At 41.4% G+C, this 13187-nt stretch overlaps 1 protein-coding gene across 2 annotated transcripts in view; it reads left to right on the forward strand.

Annotated features, from left to right (window-relative positions):
• The window catches only part of Man2a1 (mannosidase alpha class 2A member 1), a 157114-nt gene extending 149721 nt beyond the window's left edge, over nucleotides 1-7393 (forward strand). The window contains exons 22-23 of one of the 2 annotated variants that reach the window (XM_029471006.1): nucleotides 3119-3229; nucleotides 4715-7383. In XM_029471006.1, the coding sequence (XP_029326866.1) occupies nucleotides 3119-3229; nucleotides 4715-4873 (270 nt within the window). In that variant the 3' untranslated portion in view covers nucleotides 4874-7383. Of the gene's footprint in view, nucleotides 1-3118; nucleotides 3230-4714 lie in introns of both variants that reach the window. The other variant, XM_021185720.2, reaches the window with a different exon arrangement.
• Nucleotides 7394-13187: the final 5794 nt, after the last annotated feature.

The raw sequence follows: 13187 nt of genomic DNA on the forward strand, positions 1-13187 counted from the left end.
GCCTGAAGGAGTCCCAAGCCTAGGCCAAAAAGAGCAAGTAAGATTAAAGGTTTACACAATGCCATTGAGTTTATGTTGTTACCGGTACAACGACTCCTGGGCATGGACCGGCCCTGAGGTGTGGTAATGGAGAGGACTAACTTTTCCTTTGCAAGCGACTGTCAGTTGCAGGTAGCTCCTTGGTTAGGGGTGGAGGTTGTGTCAACATCTCTCCCTCTGACTTGAACCTCTGAAGGTCCTGTGCACGCTGCCGCAGTCTCTGGGAGTTCCTGAGTGTCCCTCCTGTTGTGGCTGGAAGTCATCCATTGCCTCTGACTCTTACAGTCTATCTGCCTCCTCTTCTGCATAGCTCCCTGAGCCTTGAGGGGAGAGCATTTGGTGGAGACATCCTGATCAGTATAAATGCTCTAAAGTCTCCAACCCTCTGCTGACTGTCCAGTTGTGGCTCTCTGTACTAGTTCCTGTGTACTGCTGGAGGAAGCTCCTCTAGTGATTGCTGAGCAAGACACTGATCTATGATTATAACACACCATTAGGAGTTATTGCTATATTCCTTTAGCAGAATAGTAATTTCATGAATTTATGAATAGCAATTTAAGTGAAGCTCAAGTTTCTACTCACTGAGATACATAAGTAGTGCCTTTAGCAGTAGGATTTTGCCTCTTGTTTGCTGAAGGCGATCAGTGAGCCTTGGCAGTAGCCCAGAATGTTTGAGAGTCTCCACAGTGTCCCTTGACCAAAGAATCAACTAAATATAACCCATTCCTGACACTGGAAGCTTCACTTGCTGGTGAAAGATATCTGTCTGGGGCATCTGTTCCCGGTCATTTGGCAATTCCATGTAGACTTCTCTCATGTGTGTATATATCTTAGGAATAGTCTACAGTACTAGATTAAGTAGCTTTTATAAATGGTCCAGAGAGTTAAAAATCCTGCGTGTTTTAAGTTAATAGTGGCAAGTGCTTCTGAAAGAGTTTGATTAAGAGGCCATTTAATCTGGGAGACCACATATAGACAGTCTGGGACTTGACATGTAACCATAGATATGTAATTTAACAGTTCTCTTATTCTTTAGCAAAAAAACTATAAAGTCAGTAGGGAAATTTGTTAATAAAAATCTGTAATAACTTGTAATGTTTATAAAATAGTCACCTATTTTGTATGATTAAAAATACAAATAGCTAACATGCCAACGGCATCATAAGTCAAACACTGGACCACATCTTTGGATTTTTTTTTTATTTCCTCTGGATTTTATAGAAAAAAAAAGAAAACCTGGTTTTACTGAACATAGCTACTGAATTGCAGAGCACAGAGCCAGAATTCAGGTTGACTGAGTCCAACCTAGGTTCTGAGCCATTAGTCTTTGTAGTACATCCTGTCCTTTGAAGCTCTGTGAGACCACTATTGACAGAATTTCTCAGCAGTCATCCAGAGGATGAATTCCTGCAGAAAGTATACCAACATTAGTTTCATCTTATAGACAAAAGATGCTTAAAATAAGTTGTTCCCAGGTGCCATGGTGGGTAGGGACTAAGTTCTCTTTGTTATTCAGATGGTGATCTGTTTATAATTAGTGAAGGGTTTTCTGTGTGCTGTTCTTCCACTGTGAAGTGTATGTCGGGGCACAGCATTTTGTTGAAGGTTTACTAGACATCTTTATCATGTAAACACTTAGAGCTGCTATGTGGGTCAGAGTCACCTTGTGACTCAGTTTCTCAAATGGCATTTTTTTTCCTCCCTTCAAACAAAATCCTGCAGTGCCATTGAAAGCATACCAGTGCAAAGCAGCATAATGTATGCCCTCCCAGCCAGACTCTGCTCAGGCCCCTTAGCATCAAATCCAGTGCAAATGCTAGCAGCTACTCAGAAAAGATATCTCAGTGGGGCACTACACAGAGCTTGCCCTCTAGTGAAGATGGCCGTGAACTTGGTTGTGCTGACTCTGACTGGCGAAGAGAAGTGACTGGTATGGTTCAGACTTGGCCTAGCAGCAGACGACTCCCCTTGGCATAACTCATCTGCACAAACATCTTTACACTTTATTTTATTATCATGTGTATGTGTGTGAGTTATATGTGATTGTGGGGGGGGAGAATTACAAGTGGAAGTTAGAAGAAGCCTTCGGGTGTTGGTTCCTTCATTTCTGCCTTGTTTGCTGCTAAGTAAGCCAGGCTAACTGGTCTGTGAGTGTCCAGAGAGTCTGCTGCGTCCATCTCTCATTTTCTCATGGGGCCTGCCAGGATTATAGGTGCGTATACTGTGCCTCTGCTTTTCATGGAGGTTCTGGGATCTGAACCCAGGTTACCAGGTTCACTTGGCAAGTGCTTTTCGTCATGGAGTCACCTCCCCAGATCCCGTCTTTACACTTTAGAAAACAAAATATATTAAGATAGTCCTAACTTCATAGACACCGAATCTGAATTGTTCATGGCATCACTATTTAAGATGAGTGCAAGAGAGTTTGCTGCAATAAATAAATATGAATAGGGATGCTTCTCCTGGCTGACTGGTTATGTTTGGTGTTTTCCTCTGCCCAGGAGGACTAGTGAAATGTGAACTTAAGTGACATACCAAGTTAATAAATGTGGTCAGGCCCAGCCTACCTAATTCAATCTAAATGTCTCTTACATAAAAATAATGAAGCAATGCAGTAAAGATTAAAAATGTTAGTGCAGCCCCCAAATGCAGTGTTTCACAGAGAAGTACCTCTCTGTGTTAAGGCTGGTGTTAACTCATCATGTGACCAAACTGGGACTAAATTTAGGTGTGTTTTATTCAATGCACGTGTATATATATATATATATATAAAAACCTAAATGATTTAATTTGAAGATCCTTTGATAAAACAGTATTAATACGTGGATGAAAAGAACTCTAACCCTTTAAGGGTCATGGGGGAAAGTAAGGCACGAAGTTACATAACCAGGACTTTTGAGGTAAAGCTGATGGACTTTTGGGAGAAGAGAAAAGAATGGGCCAGTGAGTAGGGAATCTTTGAAGGGATGAATTAGTAGTATCTAATTGTTGAATAAATGTGCCGACACCAAAGAGTGTGTGAGGTGCTAAAAATAATCACTTCAGTGTTTGCATGCTATATTGGTGTTCTCACTTCCAGATGGGCAAAGGTTATTCGGATGAGGCAGCCTTGATCCTCCACAGGAAAGGGTTTGATTGCCAGTTCTCCAGCAGAGGCATCGGGCTACCCTGTTCCACTACTCAGGGAAAGGTAAGTTAAGAGTCTACCTTGCTAGTCAAGACAGTATGCTGTGGGATTCTCACTTTCTGCAGATAGTACAGTATAGCCTTTTCCTGCCTCAAACTCAGATGTTCACCTTGCGTGCAAGCTAGCTCACGATTTCTCATCTCCACAAAACACTGTTCTTCTCAGCTGCAATCTGTACACTTTTGAAGGCCATGTTTCTATCATTTCTTTGGTCTTCTACTCTGAGACTGCCAAGCTCATTACACCTCTTGTCTTCAATTTCAACTCCTCTGGGCCCTCTGTGCTCACATACCATGTAGCTTGACCCTGGTAGTTTAAAGCCACATTCCACAAAGGCTAGGGCAGATTTAAAATACTGGAAGATGCCTGGTACAGCCGTGAAGTTACAGCATAAGCATCAAAACCATGGTCAACGGAATAACTGAACACAACTAGAGGCTGTGCCGAGGCTATGTCAGTTGACTCATTTGGAGAAATAAATGTGTCTGGGTCTTCTGATTGATCTAGATTTGTGTATGAGTCATCACCGTGGAGATCAGATAACCCTTGAGTCTGCACCCTGCTGGCTGGTTGCCTGTTCGTGATTTTTCTCCTCAAGTTCTTCTGGCAGTTCATCAGCATCTTCTTGGAAAGATGAACATCCAGTCTCCTGCCTCTAAGAGAGCCAGGTCTCACAACGTAGTTAGGTAGTTAGCTGGCTGGTCTCTGCACATAGCTAGGTCTGCACACCCAGCAACTTGGCAGAGCCAACTCTCTGCCAGAACTCCATAGGTTACACTACAAAACAGAGTCAAGCAATCTTGTCCCAACTCTACATGTTCCGAGGTCTGAGAAGAGTGCTCACTTGCGTTGTCTTTACCCCACTTTCCTGTGTGTTTCCACTCTGGTACTGAAGATCTGAATATACCTAAGGAACCTTCTAGAATTAATCTGTTAAGTCTTAAGAAGGATAATCAAGGGATATTATTCCAAGAGACACTTTAGGATAACCTGATAAAGTAACAAATATATTTTCCTAACGTCTCTATAGATTGGGACCCGTAATAAAATAAGCCATTCTTATCATGAAACTGTCTTATTTTTCAATTCTGTTGGAAAGGGGGTCGGGAGGGATTGTCTTATCACCACCATTATTATGGAGAAATATTGACCAAAGAATCTGATGATTTTCAAGTCCTTGGGACTGTTGGAAATTCTTGGTTCTTAGATGTCCACTCTTTTATTGAAAATGTCCTCATGTAAAACTAAAGGAACTGCAAGGCGGAGCGGCTCACAGCCATGTGTCTCCAGGGATGGTCTGTGTTCGGGAATGTAATGTCCTCTCCCCTTCATGTTCTCAAAAGGGAACTTCAGCATATAAATATATTCCTTCCTGTGCTTTCCTTAAATTGATTTTATAGACGTGCTCCTGGTCTCCCGGGGCAGATCTGAATGTGCAAATCTCAGTACCGCTCTGAATCTGCAAATCTTGTCACTTGCCTTTTTTAGATGTCCGTTCTGAAACTTTTCAACAAGTTTGCTGTGGAAAGTCTCGTCCCTTCCTCACTGTCCTTGATGCACTCCCCTCCAGACGCCCAGAACGTGAGTGAAGTCAGCCTGAGCCCCATGGAGATCAGCACGTTCCGTATCCGCTTGCGATGGACCTGACTCAGCCTTGAGCAGAGAAACTCTGGCTTTGTTACCGTCCTTNGTTTAACGTGCACTAACTAAGCACATTACTTTAGCTTCTGGCTACTGTGAGAACATGAAGTCTGTGATTCTGTTTTTTTGTTTTGTTTTTGTTTTAAGCCAATCTAGTAAGAAAAAGCCATGCTTTAAAAAAAGGTTTCTTTCTCTGAATTTGTCCCACAGCTACCGTTATCAGTATGAACTGAGGTAACAAAAATGAAGAACTATTGAAAGATAAGCCCTCAACAGACTGTATCTCAGGTTAAATGCTAACTATGTTTGCATTGAGGGTTGTAAAGAGATTCTCTAGAAGTATTCTTATCTCTGATCATGTTTTATTAAAAAAAAAAATACCCATTTGACCTAAATAGAAAGAAAAATAAGAAGTTGGTAGGTAACAGCTTAATGGCCAAAGTAGTTGTAATCATTGATACAAATTTGAATATTTTGTATGTTAAAATAATGTGGAAAAGTGCAATCCCTCAACCCTTGTGATAAATGTAGTTGGTTTTCATACTCTTTTCCAATGAACCTCTTGGCTACCCTTTCCTACCCACACATTTAAAAAAAATAAGTGATAATTTTAGTCGTTCACCAGTAGAAAAAGAGGTGTATTTTCATTACTTGACAACATGGGATGGGTGCAATTTATTCCATTGTCACTAAAACAGAAGAAGCAATTCCATTTTAGGTACCACAAGGTGTCTTTCTATACAGCTCATTTGAATACAGGTGTTCCAAGGTGGGGTTTTCTATTTTTAAATTACCATATCAAAAATAAATGTGCCTTATTTTTTTATAAGTCTTGTTAAATCTTATTACTGTCCATATTGCTGTTTGGGAGGTGGGGTACTGGGAGGTTGGGGTAGGGGGTGGGTACTTTCTATGACACATCAATTATGTAAATTTTTTGCTTGATAATGCTGGCCACATCCTGATCTGTGTCATTACATTTGTGGTGATGTTACTCTAAACATTTTGACTATTTGAATGTACTGAGATGTCAGAAAACAAAACAAGGGAGAAAAATATTGCTAATTAAAATATGCTGCTGCCAAGGAAACTGCAAGTTGAAGCAAGGATTTTGTAACCCACAAGATCCAATACTTCTTGCATTTCACAGTACTTAACCGCGTTAAAGAGAGAATGCTTTAAAAATAGACTGTTTTTTAAAATCCTCTGTGTGTAGCTCATCTTATGTTCCTTACTAAAGAACACGTTCCAAACATTTGTGTGTGGTAAACTCAGCGTGTTAGTCTAGCCCATGTGCCATCATGGGACCTTTGAGGTCATTTGAGATCATTGTCTCTGTAATAGAATAATAGTATTTAATTTTGGTATAGAAAGAATGCTTTGGCTATATCCACTTTTGAAAAATTCTCCTCAGTGTCTTAACCTAATTTAGTATTCTTTGACTTTAAACCTCCACTTACCTCTTGCCATTCCAGTCCATTACAGAGAAAAGCATTTCTGCCTCACTGTTTATTCTGATAGTCATCTGGATTCTTCCTCAAGATGCAGCTCCTACACTCGCTGTTCTGTTGAGTTCCTAAAATCCTTTGCCTATAATCACTAAGGAAATACCAGAATGACAGGACCATTGCAAGGGTGTAATTTCATGCAGTCCGCATGTGACGTACATTCCCTTCCTCATTTGTCGGGGAATAAGCAACTGAACTACAACAAAACCACTTCCTCCTATAACCTCTGCAGACGCTAGCTAGGACGTCCAAGCGCCAGTCCCATGAATAGGATCTATTTTCTTGTTGTATCTTAAGTGTATGCCTTCCTGTGGATGTTCACTGTGCTCTGTGGTTAAGTGGCTATGCTTAATCACTACAGAAGTTCTGATGAGGCCAAATGAAACCAGTGGCTGACATAAATAATAAACAAAAACAGCAGACACAGGGGACCCACTCTGTGTTCTGGCCACCAGCTCCTTATTCACAGGTGAAGCAGAAACTCTCTGTAACCAGCAAGCTTCTGCTTTTTAAAGTTATTTTCACATTACAACACTGGGGAAATGAAGAGAGGGTGTCTTTTGCTTAGGGTTATGGTCAGAAACTGGTTTCTCTGGCACACGTGGGCAGCCAGCCACACTTCAGACATGACAGCGGGGGTCTGTTTGGTTAGGCCTGGTACATCTGTTATCACAGATGCTCAGTGGACCAAGACTGTCTCGCTACTCTCTCCCCACTCTCTGAAATTTTAATTTTGTTTAGAGGTGCATGGTTCAAATATCAGCATTCTAAAAAAAATATTGATTTAAGAAAATGCTGTATGATGTTAGAAGACATTGTAATTATCTCCCTGTGTCTTTGCTGTACTCGTGCTGAAGTGTTTCCACAGTCCTTTGTCTAGAAGACAATGTTTACTTTCATTGTGATTATTTTGCTCATTGAAATCAACAGGTTTTGATATTTTTCTCTTGGAAGATTTTTATAACTTTTTGGGAATATGTAATATAAGATCTCTAATAAAATATAATCTTATCATGTGCATTGTCTTCTGGAGTAATTCTTAATCCTATTTTCAAACAGATCTATTAACACTTTTATAACAAAGAAGTAGAGCAAAGCAGCTGAGGGCCCAGGTGGCTGTTCTTGGTTCTGTTGTGACAAAATCAGCTCTCTTCAGCCCAGCCCTAGTTAAAAAAAAGGGTGGGGGGGTGGGGGGGCAGGATGAGGGTATGTTCTGAGAACAGGTGATAGATGAATATTAGTAAGTTCACATATGTGTGTGGAACATCTTCAGCCAGATAGATAAAAGGAACACTTTGGTCAGATTCTAGATATGGAAAGAACAGGGTAGAACAGGATATGGAGGTAAATCAGCACACAGAGCTAAGAAGGCCCTTGTAAATAGATCCAGAAGATAAGGCTGGTAGGAAGAGAGAGTTTCCGATGCTGCTACTGCCCTGCCCAGGTGAATGCACAGCAGCCGTGGCTGAGGAGCACCTAAAGAAAGCTCCATTGGCTGAGGGTGAAGAATACTAACCTGAGGCTCCACAGGCGATGTGCTAACTGGAAAACCTTGATTTATTTCTGGTGGCAATGCAGTAAAATGTAAAAAAACAAAAAACCAAACCAAAACAAAACAAACAAACAAACAAACAAAACCATTTCCCTGGGGAGGTAATGAAAACTAAGTCCTTGGCTCTGTAGGTTTTGGTTCTTAGCACGTTCCAGAAAATGCCATAGAACTGGGAAAGAAAATCTGGCTTACATGAGTGTGCATTCATAGTGGTTCTGGTTTTGAGTAGTTGGATCAAGACCTACAGAAGAAAAGGGATTGGCAACCGTGGCTGTCATATGTCAAGCTAAACAAAAATGCCTTGCAGCTGAAATGGAGCAGAATCCTCCAGTATAAACTGCTTAAGATAGGAGGGTAAAGCCTTCAGTATGTCGTCATCAGCATTGAGAACACTCCCAATTCAGACTGTGAGGTCTTCCAGGTTCAGACTTTGGCTTCCACTGTTGTCCTCATTCTTGGGGTTATCCATTGGCTGCCAACATGACCACCAGATGATCCAGGCCTGTGTGTAGACATCACAGAGTCCTTGGTAGAAAGAGTTTCTTGTTTTGTTGTTTGTGGTATGTTTTACCGTTTGTGTTGTGGACTGTCTTTAGTTCTTATGCCAGTGATTTCACTGAATCAGAAATGCATTGCTGAGGAAAACCAGATGCAGAGGGGAACTCCCGAGGGAAGCTGAGACTATTTCACTTGACTTTCAGGCAAGATTTCATAAAAGAAATGATCTTGTAATTTGTAAAGGATTAATCTGATCTTAGCAGCAAAGACCAGAATGGGTCTTTAACAACTGGGAGGAGTTTCCACTTCCCAACAATGGTTCAGTAGTAGCTGTGAATGGAAGTCCAAGGATCTAGCAGTTACTCAGTCTCACACAGCAAGCACCTTTAATCCCAGATGACCTTGAACTCAGAGATTTAATCTTCTGGAATCCATAGCCACTATGCCTCAAGATATCCATGCCAAGATTCAGATCAGAAACTTCTATCTCCAAGCCTCCAGATAAGGGTCACTAGTGAGCCTTCCAATTCTGGATTGTAGTTCATTCCAAATACAGTCAAGTTGTCAACCAGGAATAGCCACTACACCGGGTTTCTAATTCTTTCAAAGGATGTGCTCTCATGCAAAGCCCTGTGCCTACCAACCAAGCATTGTGTGTCCGCTATCTTCTTTTGTGATGAAACCCTAGTTTTATTTAAGTATCATGGACTTCAGGGGTTGGACCCTGTTGTTCTGAATTGTCTAACTCTCTTATCCAGGACATCTGTTTTCCTTGGGACTTGACATCTTGCACACTATAGCCCAAGAGTTAGTAGAGGGCTTGTGAGAAAGGTCTTAAGCGACCAAGTAAGAGTCAGTGCTGTGGAAAAACAGGTGAGAAGGCTGTCTGCAACCCTGTGAGCACAGCCTGAGGACAAAGATAAAACCTGAGAGCACATGGGGCAGATCCGAGGCTTTCTGACGTTGGTCCACAGAATGCAGTAGCTCCGGACTTCTCCATGTGAAATGATGATAAACCGCCTTACTTTCAAGTCACTCCCGTTTAATGGCGTGTTGCATGCTGACGTCAGCTGATACTCTTGAGCATCAGCACCGCTCCGGAGCAAATGTTCACAGAGCTGCCTTTGCTGGATATTATATTTTTCCTCGAGAGATTTATCCTGGCTGTGTACCGGCCTGTGAGAATGTGAGTTGTCGTGCTGACTCCACTGCTGCCCACAGCCTTTCACATCTTCTTTGAAATGTTTAATAAAACATTCATTAACTCATTATATTGCAGAGAGGATTTTTTTTCTCGAATTTATGGTCGGAAGAAGGAATTTTAAAATTGCCAAATAACCAATGATGTGAGTACTAACAAATACTTGATGGTCAGAAGGTTATTTTGACATATACACCCAGAGAACTTTTTGGCTCAAATATGAGATCGGACCAGCTCCTGTGGCATGAGATGAACCTTCCCGATGTCAACCAGAAAACTCAGAGGCAGAGAGGGAAGAAAGAAGAGGCTAAGTGTGGGAGCAATGCGTCAAAGGTGGCTAGCGTCTTTGAAGCCCCTCGCCCTTAAAGATCCGCAGACATTTTCTGAATAGATACCTATCACTGAAAGATCACGTGTGGATTTCTGAATCTGCAAACAAGGGAAACATTGAAACCATGACACTGAATGACAGGATTGATTTTGTGGGTCCCCCGTGTTCTTGAGTTCCGTGATCTGTGTTGTTTCATCATTGTGTTTGCTTGTTCATGTGTTTGGTTTAATTCATAGCAGAGCCGAGAGGTTTACTTTCTAGTGCAAGATTTGTAAGGAAGGGCAGTAAGGACAGTGTGTCCCTAGTGTCTAAGTATGTCATGCTTCACTAATCCAAAGGTATCTGTCATTGGCTGGCTTTCCACACCTGGTCTAAAGTTGGGGATTGCCTCTTGTTTTGGGTGTAAAAACTTCCAGCCTGCAGCAGAAGACCCAGAGCGCGTTCCTTTGTGCCTTACCCTGTGCCTTACATCTTCCTAAATGTATTTTCCAAGTGCTGTGAAGACTGTTTTGAAATGTAAAACTTGAGTAAATTCTACAGCTTCATCTTCACAGAACTTACAGGATATCTTTAATCAAGCCCGAAGGTAGCCACTTTCAGGGTTTTTTTGTTTGTTTGTTTGTTTTTGTTTTTGTTTTTGTTTTGTTTTGTTTTTAATCACAATGTCTATTAACAAACATTAGCTCACTTTTTCATTCAGGTAAGGGACCTATGCTGAGCTCTGGGAAGCTCCTCTCTAAAGTGAGAGGTCTGGTTGAATTAAGGTGCCTTGAGATGAGAGAGCGAGAGGGTCAAATCGGCACAAATGACAGATGCTCTGGGACTCCAGAGAAGGGGGGGAATACCTGAGCCTATAGGGTTAATTTATCTCCAGTCAGGATGGAAGAGAACAGAGGATCGACAGCTGCAGCACAAAGCCTGGTTCTCTCTGGTCTAGTGGAAGTTTCTGGAAGAACAATTGATAACAGGTCGGACAGGAAGTCTTGACTAAAGAATCTTTGTTCTCTGGATCTAGATGTTCTCATCTGTAGACGGAGCCAAGTGGTAGTGCGTATGTGTTAGTACAGGTTTAAAAATTCTAAACATATGAAGGAAATATGTCTGTGTGGAGTTCCCAGAAACCTTTAGACTGACTACGTTTAATCCATTGTGAAAGAAAGGACTGTATGTCTAATTTGTGAATTTTTAAAGAAAAATTATAGCTATTTCATGATTCATTAAGACAACTATGAAATGTAAATGCCTTGTGCCCAATTCTGTTGACTCCAGAACCCTGTAATAAAATTATATATATATAATATATATAACATATATATATTCTGTATTACCAGAATAATGAAATATAAGTTTGGGCAGAACAGTATTGTTATAGGGTAGTAAAAGTAACTCCATTCATTAGTCTATAGTAAATCTATTTTAGAGCTATCTACAGAGTTTAATTTGCCAACCATAAATGTAGGAATATTTGCCACAAAGACAGGACATCCAAGCATTAATAAGATACATTTGAAACTAGTTTTAGCTTTGAGGGTGAGCTATATATTTTAATGTTCTCTAGAACCTTGTCAAAATCCAGTCCATTAAGCCTGTGCCATTGAACTGTTGTTGCAAGGATGAGGTTGTTCAACTCGACAAAACTACATTAGGTAAAGTGATTGGGCCACCATCTCCCAAATTCAGCCTATTTACATGATAGGAAGGGAGAGAATTTTCTAGAGTGTTCTTGCAGAGACAGAGATACCTATTCTTGACGCTTTGATGTGTACAGGAAAAGTGAATCCCTTTTGTGCACACAATTCAAATGAAAGAAAATGCAGGGAACATAGCAGGAGTGGCAAACATGGCTGGTCTCGGAGGGACTGTACCTCATTCATTAAAATCTTAGAAATGATTGGTGAAAATGAACCTGATTAATTTTTTTTTTTAAAGAATCTTTTTGGGCACCTGGTATCAAGGAGCCAGGATGTTGTCTAGAGTTGAAAATTTTCCAGAGTTCCAAATAGAAGGCAAATTGCTTGTCTTAGCCAGCCTGGGGAGAATAGAGGGTGAAGCTGCCTTTCTGTTGTGTTACAGTGAAGTTTAGAAAGCAGTGTGCTCCGTAGCTTTTGTCAACCTGACACAAACCAGCAAAGGAGAAATTTCCAGCCTCCATTAGACTGGGCTGTGGGAGTCTTCCGGTTTGTTTCTAGTGATTGAAAGAGTCCACCCACCTCCAGGTCCTGGGTGGATAAGAAACAAGCTGAGCAAGCCACAGGAAGCGAACTGGTCAGCAGCCTCCCTTCAGGGACTAACTAATCCCTGAGATGCTGTAAAGCAGCAATTCTCAACCTGTGGGTCCCGACCCCACTGGGGGGTCATGTATCAGATATTATGTATATCAGATATTTACATGAAGATTCATAACAGTAGCAAAATTGCAGTTATGAACTATCAACGAAAATAATTTTTGGGTTGGGGGTCACCACAACATGAGGAACTGCATTAAAGGGTCTCAGCATCAGGAAGGGTGAGAACCTCTGCTGTCAAGTAAAATAAACCCTATCCTCTCCAAGGCGCTCTTTGTTTATGGTGTTTATCCCAGATACAGGAGACAAACTAGGTTAAGGAGGGAACTGGGGTGGCAGGCTGGGGGACAACAGCAGAAAGAAGGTATCTCGAACAATGTCTTTGGTTCCCTTCATCTTTCAGAAGTCATGGAAGTACAACAGTACTGATACATAGTAGATAACGTGCATCCTGAGAGATCAGGCATTCTAGACTCACGACCTGTTTTCTGGAGTTCCACCTTCATAGCCACACTGTAATGTGACATCTTTGTCACACTTGTCTTCAGAACAGAACGGTGAAGACTGGTGAGACAGACTTCCAACTGTTGTCTATGCAGGGGTCTGAAAACCCTAGCCAAAGCGCCACTGATTGTTTGTTTGTTTGTTTTTTGTTTTTTTTGTTTGTTTGTTTGTTTTTCAAGACAGAGTTTCTCTGTGTAGCCCTGGCTGTCCTGGAACTCACTCTGTAAACCAGGCTGGCCTGGAACTCAGAAATCCACCTGCCTCTGCCTCCCAAGTGCTGGGATTAAAGGCTTACACCACCACGCCCAGCTCACAGATGTAGCATTTGTTTAAATACTTTGTATGGGCTACTTTGTAGCTAAATGGTAGTAGAGTTGTGCTTGAATGGCTGAGAACATTTACTGACAATTGTTTCTAGAATAAAAAAGGGGCGTGGGGGGG

The sequence above is a fragment of the Mus caroli genome, chromosome 17 (assembly GCF_900094665.2).
Source record: "Mus caroli chromosome 17, CAROLI_EIJ_v1.1, whole genome shotgun sequence".
Classification (NCBI taxonomy): Eukaryota; Metazoa; Chordata; class Mammalia; order Rodentia; family Muridae; genus Mus; species Mus caroli.